At 54.6% G+C, this 13,026-nt stretch overlaps 1 protein-coding gene across 5 annotated transcripts in view; it reads right to left on the bottom strand.

Annotated features, from left to right (window-relative positions):
- CAPN5 (calpain 5) overlaps positions 1-13,026 on the bottom strand; it is a 57,355-nt gene that overhangs the window by 2,880 nt on the left and 41,449 nt on the right. For all 5 annotated transcript variants that reach the window (XM_019974829.2, XM_070803962.1, XM_019974828.2 and 2 more), the window contains 9 exons: positions 11,523-11,731; positions 8,248-8,440; positions 7,243-7,436; positions 6,492-6,569; positions 4,879-5,074; positions 4,098-4,220; positions 2,760-2,956; positions 1,536-1,651; positions 927-1,063 (listed from right to left, as the gene is read on the bottom strand). In XM_019974829.2, coding sequence (XP_019830388.2) covers positions 927-1,063; positions 1,536-1,651; positions 2,760-2,956; positions 4,098-4,220; positions 4,879-5,074; positions 6,492-6,569; positions 7,243-7,436; positions 8,248-8,440; positions 11,523-11,731 — 1,443 coding nt within the window. The remainder of the gene's footprint in view (positions 1-926; positions 1,064-1,535; positions 1,652-2,759; positions 2,957-4,097; positions 4,221-4,878; positions 5,075-6,491; positions 6,570-7,242; positions 7,437-8,247; positions 8,441-11,522; positions 11,732-13,026) is intronic.

The raw sequence follows: 13,026 nt of genomic DNA, 5'->3' as shown, positions 1-13,026 counted from the left end.
TACGGGTCCTTTCAACCCCAACATCTATGGGTCTGCGATCACATCCAGTGGGACCCAGTGCAGTAGCTTCCCCAGGGTCCCCAGGCATTTGTGTACAGATGGTTTCTCACCCAGAGAGATGCTGGCCTGGGTCTTGGGGACAGGGCTTCCTGTCAGTGAGCTCAGAATCATGGCCACCTTGGCCTGAGAGGGTAAGGAAGCACACATCCAGAACCCTGGCTTTCTTTTTTATTTTTTAACTTTATCATTTACTTATTTTTGGTTGTGCTGGCTCTTCACTGATGCACAAGCTCTTCTCTAGCTGCAGCGAGCAGGGACTACTCTCTAGTTATGCTGTGCAGGCTTCTCTTGTTGTGGAACATAGGCTCTAGGGTGCTCGGGTTTCAGCAAGTCTCAGCCCCCAGGCTCTAGAGCACAGGCTCAGCAGCTGTGGCACACGGGCTTAGTTGCTCCACGGCATGTGGGATCTTCCTGGACCAGGGATTGACCCTGTCTCCTCCACGGGCAAGGGATTCTTTACCACTGGACCACCAGGAAGCCCCAGGACCCTGGCTTTCTGATCCTCTGCTCTCAGGCAACAGCCACCCCTTCCACCTGCCACCTGGGGAATTTAAGGAACAACTCCCAAGGCTTTGGGGCAAGGTGGGCAGAGATGACCACTGTCTGTGGCTGGGAGACTGACCCTGCTGTGTCCCACAATCACTCCAGCTTATCCACCCCATTCACCCAGCCCACGGAGGGGACTCCGGGGCTCCAGGAAGGACACACGGGAGACTTCTCAAGGCCACACCAGGTCAGGCACAGAGCGGGAACAAGAACCCAGCGTTCCTGGGTCCCTGTGGTCCCTGCCACACTGAGCTCAGCCATTCTGAGCGGGGAAACATGAGGCCAGGAGCCCAGGAGGGACGCCAGACAGGACAGCTTACCTGCACAGTGATGGGCTGGCTCGGCTTCTTGCGGTAGAAGACACCTTTCACATCATACTCGGGTGTCGAAGTGCCCTTCTGCACGGCCGAGCGGACTTTGTCCCCCTCACACTTGATGATCACGTAAGAGTTAGCCCCTGTAAAAGGGAGTGGGCAATGGGGTGAGGGTAGGGAATGGGGCAGGGCCCGGATGAGACAGAACTCTGGATTCAGAAGCCTGGGCTCATGTTTTCAGGAGAAGGGAGACCAGAGCCTGGCCAACTCCCTAACTTCCAGAGATAAGAAGGGGTACACTGTTAATCTCTGGCCTCCTTTACCAAGGCTGTTCCCCTTCCCAGAGCACCAGGTTTCATACCTTAACACCTCCACGACCTGTAGAAAGGCCACTTCCTCAAGGAAGCCTTCCCTGAACCCTCCCTCCCAGCTGCCTGATCCTGCACCTGACTGCCCCGCACACTGGAGACTGCCCGTGGGCAGATGGCAGAGCCTGCTCCACTCAGCGTGCCCAGCTTCATCCCAAGGATGGGCCCAAAGTGGATTTCAGGAGAGCTATCGAGGCTGTCTGTGGCTGGGGGACGGGGGCTGGGGGCTTTCTGCAGGCAAGCTCACCTGTCGGGGAGTCTTTGAGACCTGCAGCCCCCAAGACGTGTACCTGGGTCACCTGCTGGGGATAGCCGCACAGGGAGCTCCAGCAGGTGCGGGGAGGCTCGTCCAGGCGCAGCTCCCTGGTGCGGGGCAGAGGAGAAGAGGTGGGAGGTGATGGAGAGGGGCCAGGAAGGCGGAAAGTCAGGGGATTCGAGGGCAAGGCAGGGGCAGGAGCAGTGCTGCGTCCACGCAATGCTGGACTCGGGCAAACAAACCCCTGTCAGCTTCCTGCGGCTGCATCCTGACCCCAGGGTGCCCCCTCCTCCCTCAGGGAAAAGCAGTGTGCTATGCCTTACGGAGTGTCAAGCACTCTGCTGGGAGGAGCAGGTATTGTTTCTAATCCTCACAAAGCCCTGAGAGCTAGGTAACTATTAGGCCCATTTTACACACTAGGAAGCATCAGACTCACTGGGCTTCCCTGGTGAATCAGATGGTAAAGAATCTGGCTGCAAATATAGGAGATTGGGATTCGATCCCTAGACTGGGAAGATCTCCTGGAGAAAGGAATGGCTACACACTCCAGTATTCTTGCCTGGAAAAATCCCATGGACAGAGAAGCCTGGCAGGCTACAGTCCATAGCGTCTCAAAGAGTCGGACACAACTGAGTGACTAACACTTACTTACTTAGGCTCACTGGGGAAAAGGGCTTGCCCACACAGCACAGACTGGCCGGACCGAGGTCCACTGATTCCACAAGCTGCCTCCCCAGTCTGGGATGTGGGACTCTGGGCTGCCTACCAGGTGGGAGGGCAGGGCGGGGACGCACAGGGATGCACCGAGGCAGGCTTGGGGGTGGCTTCAGGGTCTACCTAGTAGGACTCTACCACTAGCCGCATGACCTCAGAAAACTACCCCCAACCTCAATCCGCAATTCTGATCTGTAAAATGGAAGCATCAGACCTCCCACCCAGCGTTCAGGAAGAGCAAACAGCATGAGTGAAAGCTTTTTTGTAAACTGTGAAGAGCTGTGCACACGTGAGCAGTTGTTCCTTCACGTGGATGAGAGAGGCTGGGACAGGGAGGAGAGAAGGGCAAAAGAGATGGGTGCTGATGTCAGCCCAGGGAGGCTGGAGGCCCAGGCTCCACGCCTTGGGACGACACTGAACATGTCTGGGCTGCATATGGTGGGTCAGCCTGGAGTGGCCCTGGGCCCGGCCAACCCTGGCCCCCGGCCGGCCCCCACGCACCGGCAGTTGGAGGGCACGTCAGTGAAGACTCGGAGCAGGAACTCGCCAGTGTGGCCTGGCTCGAAGGTGGTGGGGATGATGACGTAGCGGCCCTCGGGCTGCTCCGTGCGCAGGAAGACGCTGCGGGAGTTGATGTAGATGGAGCTGGCGGCCCTGTGCTGCAGGCTGTGCATGCGGTACTGGCGGTTCTCCTCCACCTGCCAGGGGCGGAAGCGCTGGGTCTCACAGAGCCCCCCTCTCATCCCACCCTGCATCTCTCAACTCTGCCCCCACTTGATGACCAGACTAGGCAAATCTACAGTCAGAAGTAGACCAGCCTCTGCCTAGGGCTGGGGGAGCGGTGGGGGGGCCAGGTGGATGACATTGGGTAACGTCGACTAAAGGGCATGAGGTTTCTTTTGGAGGTGATGAAAGTGTCTTAAAGTTGAATGTGGTGATGGCCATACAACTCTATGAGTGAATCACGTGGTCTGTGAATTATATCTCATGAAGCTGTTGGGGTGGGAGGCAGTGGCAATGGGAATCCCCCTGGTGACAATGTCCGTGGGGTTTCTGACATCATAACAGAACCAAGAAGCACTGTCTGTCCAGGTCACAGCATGTGTCCAGAAATGACATCACCGGCTAACAGGATATGCTAGACCATTTCATTCTTGGAAGATGCACCATGCAGTCACATCAGCAAAGGTCATGCCACGTCAAAGTCACAATATTAGCACACAGTGAGTGTCCCAACACACTGACATGAACAAACTGTCATAATACGACCCAGCATACCAAAGGCCAGGGCCTCAGCTCAGGCCATGGCCTTAGCAGGTACACGTGGTTTCACTGGGTTCTTGGTGTCTGGCAGGCCCACACTGTCCCTCTATGCAGAATGTCATCATAACACAGGGCATCACAACATGTGGAACGTCTCGGGGCCCCGGGCCAGGGAGTGGCCGGTGGGAACCCCACCTGGCTCTGCCCAGGAAGCCTCCTCCCAGTGCCCAGCAAGGCCTCCGACTCAGTGGGACCAGAGCCCTGAGGGAGGGAGCAGCGTGGGGCCTCCCAGAGCCCAGCCCCGAACGCCAGCAATCCTCCCCTTTTCTGTCCAGACAGCCTGTGGTTCTGGGGCAGGAAGAAGTCAGGCTGCAAGTTCCCATGGGGCCAATGCAAGGCAGGCTGGGCGTCTGTGGAGACTGAAACAGGACCCATGTCACAGCATGCCCAGGGCATCAGCCAACGTGTCCAGGGTGACACGGTGAGGTCGGAGACCAAAATGTTCCAGAATGTTCTCTCCCAGGCCCAGGCAGCTCAGACTCTCCTCACCCAGAGCAGAGCCGCAGCTGGCCTCACCTTGTAGATGTCAAAGCCAATGGCTAGATTTTCACCCTTGCCGTCCCGGCGGGTGGACTGTTTTGGCCGCTGCTGGATGGAAATCAGCACTTCATCTTCGGGCTTTTTGACATCAAAGATGTACTGTGGGTGGGGCAGAGAAAGAGGGACATGCAGTGAGACCATACCGAAGAAAATGGGCTAGCTGGCTCCGGAAGCTGTGTGTGCTTGGGCGAGTCACATCACCTCTCTGAGCCTCAGTCCCTCATCTGTGAGATGGGCTGACAATGCCCAACCCTGCACGTGGGGTGGGAGGACTTGGGGAGATGATGGATGCTCAGCTTTAAGACTTCACTGAGCAGTTGGTGCTCAATGAAGGCACACCAGGAGTGAGGACTAGGTGGGTTCCAGGGTCATGACCAAGGAGGCTGCAGAGGAGGAGTCCCTTTGGGGAGTCAGCCTGGCTGAGTTCCCCTGGAAGGAGCAGCACTGTGTGTGGAAACAAGGGATCTGAGCCTGAGCCCAGCCTCTAAATAAAATATCCCTATAGCTCTTGTCAGGACACTCATTAGTCCTCCAGGCCTGTTTCCTCGTCTTGACCAGGTGCAGGTGAGATCATGAGGCTGGGGGTGACAGGACCACGCAAACATGCCCATCCAACCCCACTGTACAAACAGATGTGCTGAGATCCACGGAGGAGCAGGGAGGTACCCAGGGTCACACAGGAGGCCATGGCAGGACTTTGGCGGGGGCCCCACAGCTGCTCGAGGGGCGGTGGGCAGGGGAACCCAGGGAGGCCCACCTGCGGGTTCTGGAAGAAGCTGTCCTTGTGGTTGATGCAGCCCCCGCTTCGGTTCTGCAGTGGGTCCTCGTGCCGCGTCCAGGCGCCACGCAGCCGGGCCTCCTCCCACGTCTTGTGGATGCTCAGGTAAGACGTGTTGATCAGACGGCACTTGATGATGTCCGTGAAGTAGCGGCACAAGTCCTCGAAGGTCATCCTGGGTGTGGCAAGGGGCTAAGTTGGCCAGTCCCCCTCCCCGCCAGCTACCCACTCGCCCCACACCCTCTGGACCATGGCCCACACAGCAAGCGCAGACATGGCTTCACAGGGACCCTTCACGTCTCTTGTGGCCTCAGTCTCCTGCTTTGTAAAATGGGCATCAGTCTAACAGCAGCTGCCTACTTCGCAGAGTTTGCACAGGAATTAAGCTACTCAATAAAAACATGTAGTACAACTTCTGGCAGAAAGGAGTTGGCAAAGGCTGGCTGTTACAATCATTACTAGTACGAATAACTGATATGTACAGCCCTCTACAGTTTCTAAAGCATATTTCCATCCATTATAGTCCACGGCTAGTGGTTTGAACCCCTTGCTAGGTGAGCTGCAGTGACCAGGATGCTGCCACCCCTCCAGGAGCCTGGGTGGGAGGAAGGGAAGGGCCCACCCTCCTTCAAGTGTGCACATACATGAGAATATGCACATACATGCATCAAGGGTGAAGATATTTAAGAAAGGCCTTACGAGAAATTCTTCCCATTCCTAATGAGGGTTTTCTACTGCTGTTTTAATTCAACTGGCCCCTGAGCCAGACTGGGCAAAGTGGATCTCGTCCACAGGAGCCCAGACCAGAGGGCCTAGGTGGGTCTCCTGCAGCGACTCCCCTGACACCTTCAGGAGGGGACCTCACTAGGGTGCCAAGATCATTGCCATGTACCTCTGGGTCTGCCTGGAGCCCTCATAGCATCTCCCACACACAGGGTACCCTGTACCCCTCAGTCTCCAAATAAAGTGTCCTGCTGAAGACAGACACTGAGCCTAGCATACAGCCAGGGCTAAATGTAGAATGAATGAATGCAACAGTGAATGAATGCACAAATCATGAATATGCTCTTTAAGCCAGGCTGCTATGATCTTCCCAGCCAACCTGCCTTGCCTCCCTGAACTCACTCTCCACAAACCCAAGCATGCTTTCTTGCCTCTGGGCTGAGTCTCCACAAGGCTCCTTTGCACCCTGAGTCTTAGCTCCTCTGTGAGGCCTCTCCTCTTCCTACCTGCTCTTGGCATCAGGCAGCCATGTGCCCTACGTCCTCTGGTCAATTGCCCACTAGTACCTGGTCTAGTAACCTGGTCTACTTGCTGAGGGCTCTGCCTGGGTACCAGAGCAGCACAGGGTCCCCTGAGGTGGGAGGTGGGAAACCATGGGGACAAAATGGTCCATTCTGCCCAGTTCACTTCACAGGGGCAGAAACAGGCCCAAAGAGATGCCGTGACTTGTCCAAGGTCACACGACAAGTTGACCATGAGGCATTGGCTAGAGCCCTGACTCCTGCCATCCTGCCCAGTGCTCCCTACCTGGCACACAGGAGGGTCCCCTCTCAGCCCTGGACACCTGCCCTGGGCAAGGGCACACTCACCAGAACTCGCCGTCATCCTGCACGGTCACACCCAACTTCTCCCGCTCACTCTTGCTCACCTTCTGCCACTCCTCTGAGCTGGGATGTGAGCACAGGGAGGCAAGAGGGGAGAGGATCAGAGGAGGAACCCCAGCAGAGCCACCCTGGCAAGGGACAGGAGGCATGAGGGATGGCTCAGCAACAGGCCTCCATCAGTGTGGGGATGGTCAGGGGCACAGGGCCATGCCCAGCCCCTCTCCAAGAAGCCTTCTCTGCCCACTCTTGCAGGTAACGGTGGGCTGCCAGGACCTGGGGGGTCTGGGAGCCAAGCTTCAGGCTCGGGGAGAAGGGGGAGCTGACTCTCAATGAAGGGAGCTCCTTCAGTGGGGGTCTGGGCTCCACTCCTCTCCTGGCCTCACCAGGGCCATGAGCCAAGCACAGGGCAGTCGCTCCCATTCCCACTCCTGGTGGCCTCCCTTCCTGCTTTCCTCACTCTTGCACCGGAGGGGTCTCTACATCCCCTAAGGAATCAGCTCCTCCCTACCTCCAGACCTCCACCCACACTGAATCCACCCCACAACCTCCTCCAAAGACAGTCTTCTCCTAATGCCATCCTCCCCGCAAATCCTTCAAGGCCCCAGCCCTGGCGCCACCTCCTCCAGGAAGCCCGCCATGGTCTTGCCCAAGCCCCCGGCGCTCAGCCCTCCCACCTGGTGCCTGCCCTGTGCTTCCCCTTTCACCGCCCCACCCACTCCCTCTCCCCGGGCCTCACGTGTCGCTCCAGGGCCCGTTCCACTCCCGCTCGCCCCAGGGGTTGCGCAGGCGGATCATGTCCAGCTTCTCCGACTTGAAGAAGGCCAGAAGGCCATGGCCCAGGCGCACCTTGCGCACATCCGTGATGGCGTACGCGTGGCCCTTCACCAGGCCACACGCCAGCCGGGCCTCCATGTCTGCCGCTGTCACTGCCTGTGGGACACAGATGCTCAGAGGCGGGGCCTGTCGGGCTCCAGCGGGAGCAGGGGGCACACCGCCCCCTATAGGACGGGGCGGGAATGGCAGCCCCGACGACCTCCTTCCTCTGCGGTTAGGGACTGACCTGGCATTCACAGCCCTTTACAAAGCCTGGGACCTGCAGTGGGGTCAGCCCACAGCTGTGCTGGAGTCCACTAACACTGATGAAATTCTGCAACCTGGCTGCTAAAACAGTAGCTCGACATCAACCATGGTGGGAGTATTTACACCACAGAAGTCAGACAATCAGGGCTTTTTAATTTTCCAGATAATCGTTTTATCAAAACACCACTTGGTCAGCCAAACATGGGTTCAAATTCTGCTTGAATCCCCGCTTTCCCACCCAAAACATGAGCAGTCAGTGAAATAAGACGATCCTCTTGTAGCTCCTGGGCCTGTGCCAGCAGGCAGAAGGGGCTCCCTTCCCTCTTCCAGCCGCCTCATGGCTTGATTTTTCAAAGCTTGGCTGATGACTCTCGAATATACAGACACCCATCTCTCCAACAGGAGAGGGCCAGAATGGGGGTGCTGGTTGAACAGTGTGGGCAAGGCCTTAGGGCAGGGGGCCTAAGGCTTGTGCTGTCCAGCCCTGGGGAAAGGCTGCACCCTCTAACTGCTCCCCTCCTCCCAGGAGGCCGAGGGTCTGATTTATGAGCCAGCCTGGGTAGGGGATCTGCCTGGGAAGCCACAGTCACCCCCCACCCCAGTCAGGTCAATGAAGGGTTGTGGGGGTAGCCTCTGGGGCTTGTTGTCTCTGTGCACTCACCTTGATGGAGGCGCTGATGAGGCCTCCCCGGCTGTGCACTTTCAGCACACGCTCAAAGAGCTGGTTCCTCTTGGCCTCGTCGTTGGCAAAGTCACCCTCGGTCAAGTCGATGGGCTCAGAAACCCCACCTGTGAAGTCCACCAACGCGTCCGCCGTGTTGCCTCCATCCAGGGCCTGGTAACAGCCCGCCAGCCTGGAAGCAACGTGGAAAGAACCCCTAGCTCAGATTCCCCAGCCTTATAGGGGAGATTTCTGAGACTCAGAGAGGTCAAGAGAACCACTCAGGTCACACAGCAGGTCACACAACAGAGCCAATACCAAAACTCAGGTCTCCGGCTCCGAGGCCAACATCCATCCCATGAACCACACCATTTTGTCACTCAAATTCCCCTTTGCCTTCACAGCCTCATCTTCAAAACCTAGCTGTCTAGAAATCCAGCAATTCTTTTCCAAATTGTTAAAAGTTCATATGTCTTTTGACATATCATTTCTGGATGACTAACATTATTAACAATGTACAACTGGAAATCATCTAAATGTCTAACAACAGGGAATTGGTTTTAAAAGCTAATGCTGCATCTCAACTCTGGAACATTAAGCAGCCATTGAGCAAAATGCTAAAGGAATTCTTACTGTGGGGAAAATGCTAGTGCTTTCTTGTAACATTTGAAAAAGCAATACAGTCGGATTCCAATTACAATAATTCATTTCAAAAAGATTAAGTATCTACTCCAGGTGGCAAAGTGGAAAGAATCTGTCTGCAAATGCAGGAGACATATGAGATGCAAGTTCTATCCCTGGAGTCAAGAAGATTTCCTGGAGTAGGAAATGGCAACCCACTCCGGTATCTTTGCCTGGAGAATGGACAGAGGAGCCTGGCAAGCTATTGTCCATGGGGTTGCAAAGAGTTGGGCACGACTGAGCAACTGAGCACAATATCACAGGGGCAACATGTCAGATGCTAGAGACACAGCTGTGGCTCCTTTAGGGTCAAGGTCTTCAAGGCAGAATACTAAATGTGAATGTGAGTAGCAAAATGGGATATATGGCAAAATGTCCTTTCATAAGCCCACAGAACACCAGCACAGGCTTTGCAAAGTAACCAACAAACAAAAGAGGCATCAAAGATGTTAGAAGAGCTGCCAGTGGTGGAGGAGGGTGTGGGGAGAGCAAAGGGAGGAAATGGAGACACACAGAGGGGGCAGGCCTTGAGGGGACACTGTCATGCTGTCCCAAGCAGAGGAGCTGCCGCACTTATTAATCCAGATGGCCCAGAACCGGGAAGGGGAGAGCAGTGGCCTAGGAGACCATGTAGGAATATGGGAGAGTTTTATCCTCTGCATGGCTTTCTGTATTTTCTGGATTTGCTGTAACAGATACGTATTCATTTTATAATTTAAAAAGTAAACAAACTTTAAAAAGAAAACAAGCAAGCATAAATTGTACAGCCCTCTGTGGAAAACAAGTTGGTGGTTACTCAAAAGTGTAAACACAGGGACCTTCCTGGTGGTCCAGTGGGTAAGACTCCATGCTCCCAATGCGGGTGGCATGGGTTCAACCCCTGATCAGGGAACTAAGATCCTGCATGCTGCATGGCACAACCAAAATTAATGAACAAATAAATAAAATACTCTACAAAAATTTTTTTTTATATATAAACACAGAACTACAATATGACTGGATTGGCCGAAAAGATCATTCAGGTTTTTCCATAACATCTTACGGAAAAACCCAAAGGAGCTTTTTGGCCAACCCAATATATGTTACACAGACCTGAAAGCAGACACTCGAACAGATATTTGCACACCAGTGTTCACAGCAACACTATTCATAAGACTAAGCATGTGGAGACAACCCAAGTGTCTATCAACAGATAAACAGATAAACAAAACGCAGCACACACATACGACAGAATACTGCTCAGCCATAAAGAGAAGCAGAGTTTAGCTATATGCTAAACATATATGCTAAACAGATGGACCCAGAAAAGATTATGCTAACTGAGATAAGGCAGACACAGGAGGACAAGTATTCCACTTACCTGAGCTGCCTGGAATAGGAAAATTCATTGAGAAAAAAAGCAGAATGTTCCCAAGGTTGGGAGAAGGGATAAAAAGGGAGTTATTGTTTAGTGGGTAACAGAGTTTATGTGGAGGATGATGAAACACCATCACTGTCTATACTGGCTACAGACAGTGATGATGGGTACAAAGCATTGTGACTAACTGATGCCACTGAACTGTACATTTATACATGGTCAAAATGATAAATATTCTATTCTGGACAATTTTTTAAAATAATAAAATCTTTTTAAAAAATAATAAAAATTTTATTAAAAAAAAAAAAAAGAGCAAGCCTACCGAGTCACTGAGTGGGTCTCCCAGAATGGGAGGAGAGGAGCCTGCACCTAGGAACCTGGTGACCGAGTGACCACCAGGGGGCGGGTTTGCTTTCTTAAGATTAAAAATGGAAGCTTCCTTAATGGGTTTGTTTTTGATGATGGATTTTTTGTTTTTTCCCTTTACATTTACACACACACACACACACACACACACACTGTCCCAGGAGAGGGACAAATGCGTCTGGAAAGAGGAACCAGGGAGAGGCTCCTACAGCGCCAGCAACTGGTCTCTGACCCTGCTGCCCATCCTGCCCCAGGCTGTACCTGTCCTGCAGGGCCTGGGCAGGTCACTCGGCCCCAAAGCCTTCCACAGCTCAGCAAACCTTTGCTCAAGCCTGTGCTGGCAACACAGGGCCTGGCACAGAGCAGAAGGAGGAGTCAGCAAAGCTAGAATGGCTGGACAGTCTGGTAGACAGACCAATGGGTGGAGAGGGAGGCCCAGGGAGCAGGAAAGGCAGGGGTTTGGCCCACCCTCCTCGACCAGCCTGGCTTGGAGACAGCACAGCCCCAACAAGGCCTCCAAGGAGGGCTTGGCAACTTGGGTCTTTGGAAAAGAACCGTTGACCGAAATGGAGCTGCTGGCTCTGCCCCCCGCTACCTGCAGGACACCTGCCTGGGCCTCTGTCTTCCCAAGTAGAAGCAAGTAACTATATGAGGACCTAACACGAGGTACCCAGGGGCCCTTCAGTCCGGCCTCCACCGCACCTGGCGAAGGTTCAGCTGGCTGTGCTCTGGGTACTGGGCTCTGAACTTGCTATGTCTGCACCTGCCCCTCACCTCTGTGTGTGTGTGGCTGCAGCGAGATGAAGACCTCCAAAGCCCAAGAACAGCACCACCCCAGCCTAGCCACCCACCCACCCCCACTGGCACCTACTTGGCGTAGGCCTTCTCCACCAGGGCACACCAGAACTCATTGCGGGAGCTAGAGTGGCAGTAGATGAGCTGGTTGTTGACTGTGGGCAGCCGGTCGTCGATGACCACATCCACCCACTCCCCGAAGCGCCAGAAGTGGAAGTGGAAGATGCCCGCGTAGGCATTGGGCTTCTCGGGGTCCCACTCCTGCTCCTTCCAGTCTGGGATGACCTGGATCGGGAGAGAGGCAGGATGGGGACACAATGAGGGTCACAGCCAGCTTCCTGAGGAAGTGGGAATCAAATGGAAAGGAATACTGGGTTCACTCCCCATGGCGGCCATGAACCAATGAGAGTCCTTCTTATCTCCGGGCCTCTATGTCCCCACCCTTGCAGGGGCTGGAGGCTCCCTGAGGCCCTGTCATACTAGGATTCTATGAGCTTCCCCCTCCCTCCCATCTGCATCCTCCCCTCAGAAATATAGCAACATTCATCTCAGTCCTGCCTGGTCAGTGGTACCACCAGAAACTCCCTCCTTGCGTCCTGCCTGAACCAAAAGCCAGCAGTCACACTGGCGTCCCCTCTTTCCCTTTCTTCATCCAATCTGAGCACCCACATTCTTTGAAAATCCGTCTCCTCCTCTCGATCCCTTGGCACCACCCTGGCCCAGTCCTCCATATCCTCACCCCAGGACAGGGGAACAGCATCAGTAGCCACACCCACTCCTACACTGCACAGCAGCAGAGAGAGCTGTCTGATCAGGTCACTTCCCTGGAAAATAAGGTCCAAACCTTTAATGTGCTCTGTCGCTACCCCCCACCTCCCCAGGCTCATTTCTCGGCCCCCATCCACCCCAGTCCCCACCCGCTGTGCCCTGCTCCAGGCTTTGCTTAGAAACTCTGCACCTGCTCTTCCTCCAGCTGACTCTCGCTGGTCCTTTAGGGCCTACCCTCCTCCTCCAGGAAGCCCTCCTTGACTCTTCAGACTAGGCCAGCACACCTGTCCATCCATCTCATGGCCCCTGGCACTTCTCCTCTGAGACACTTTCCCCAGTTATAATTACACAAGTGTGTGATGTGTTCGGCGCTGATACTGTCACTGGAATGTCACCTTAGTCTGGCAGAGACACGTCAGTCTTGGTCACTGCTATCCACCCAGCACCTGGCCCAGAGAGGGTCCTTAATAAATGTGGTGAAGGGAAAGTCGCTCAGTCGTGTCGACTCTTTGCGACCCCATGGACTATACAGTCCATGGGATTCTCCAGGCCAGAATACTGGAGTGGGTAGCCTTTCCCTTCTCCAGGGGATCTTCCCAACCCAGGGATCCAACCCAGGTCTCCCACATTGCAGGTGGATTCTTTAGCAGCTAAGCCACAAGGAAGCCCAATAAACATGGTAACTGAATGTGTAAGTCCAAAGGCATTCACTGGGACTCTTAATAAGGTTGACTATGTAGCATCTTGCTGCTGCTGCTGCTAAGTCGCTACAGTCGTGTCCGACTCTGTGCGACCCCATGGACTGCAGCGTA

The sequence above is a fragment of the Bos indicus genome, chromosome 15, assembly GCF_029378745.1.
Source record: "Bos indicus isolate NIAB-ARS_2022 breed Sahiwal x Tharparkar chromosome 15, NIAB-ARS_B.indTharparkar_mat_pri_1.0, whole genome shotgun sequence".
NCBI lineage: Eukaryota > Metazoa > Chordata > Mammalia > Artiodactyla > Bovidae > Bos > Bos indicus.
This window is presented reverse-complemented; position numbering and strand designations above follow the sequence as displayed.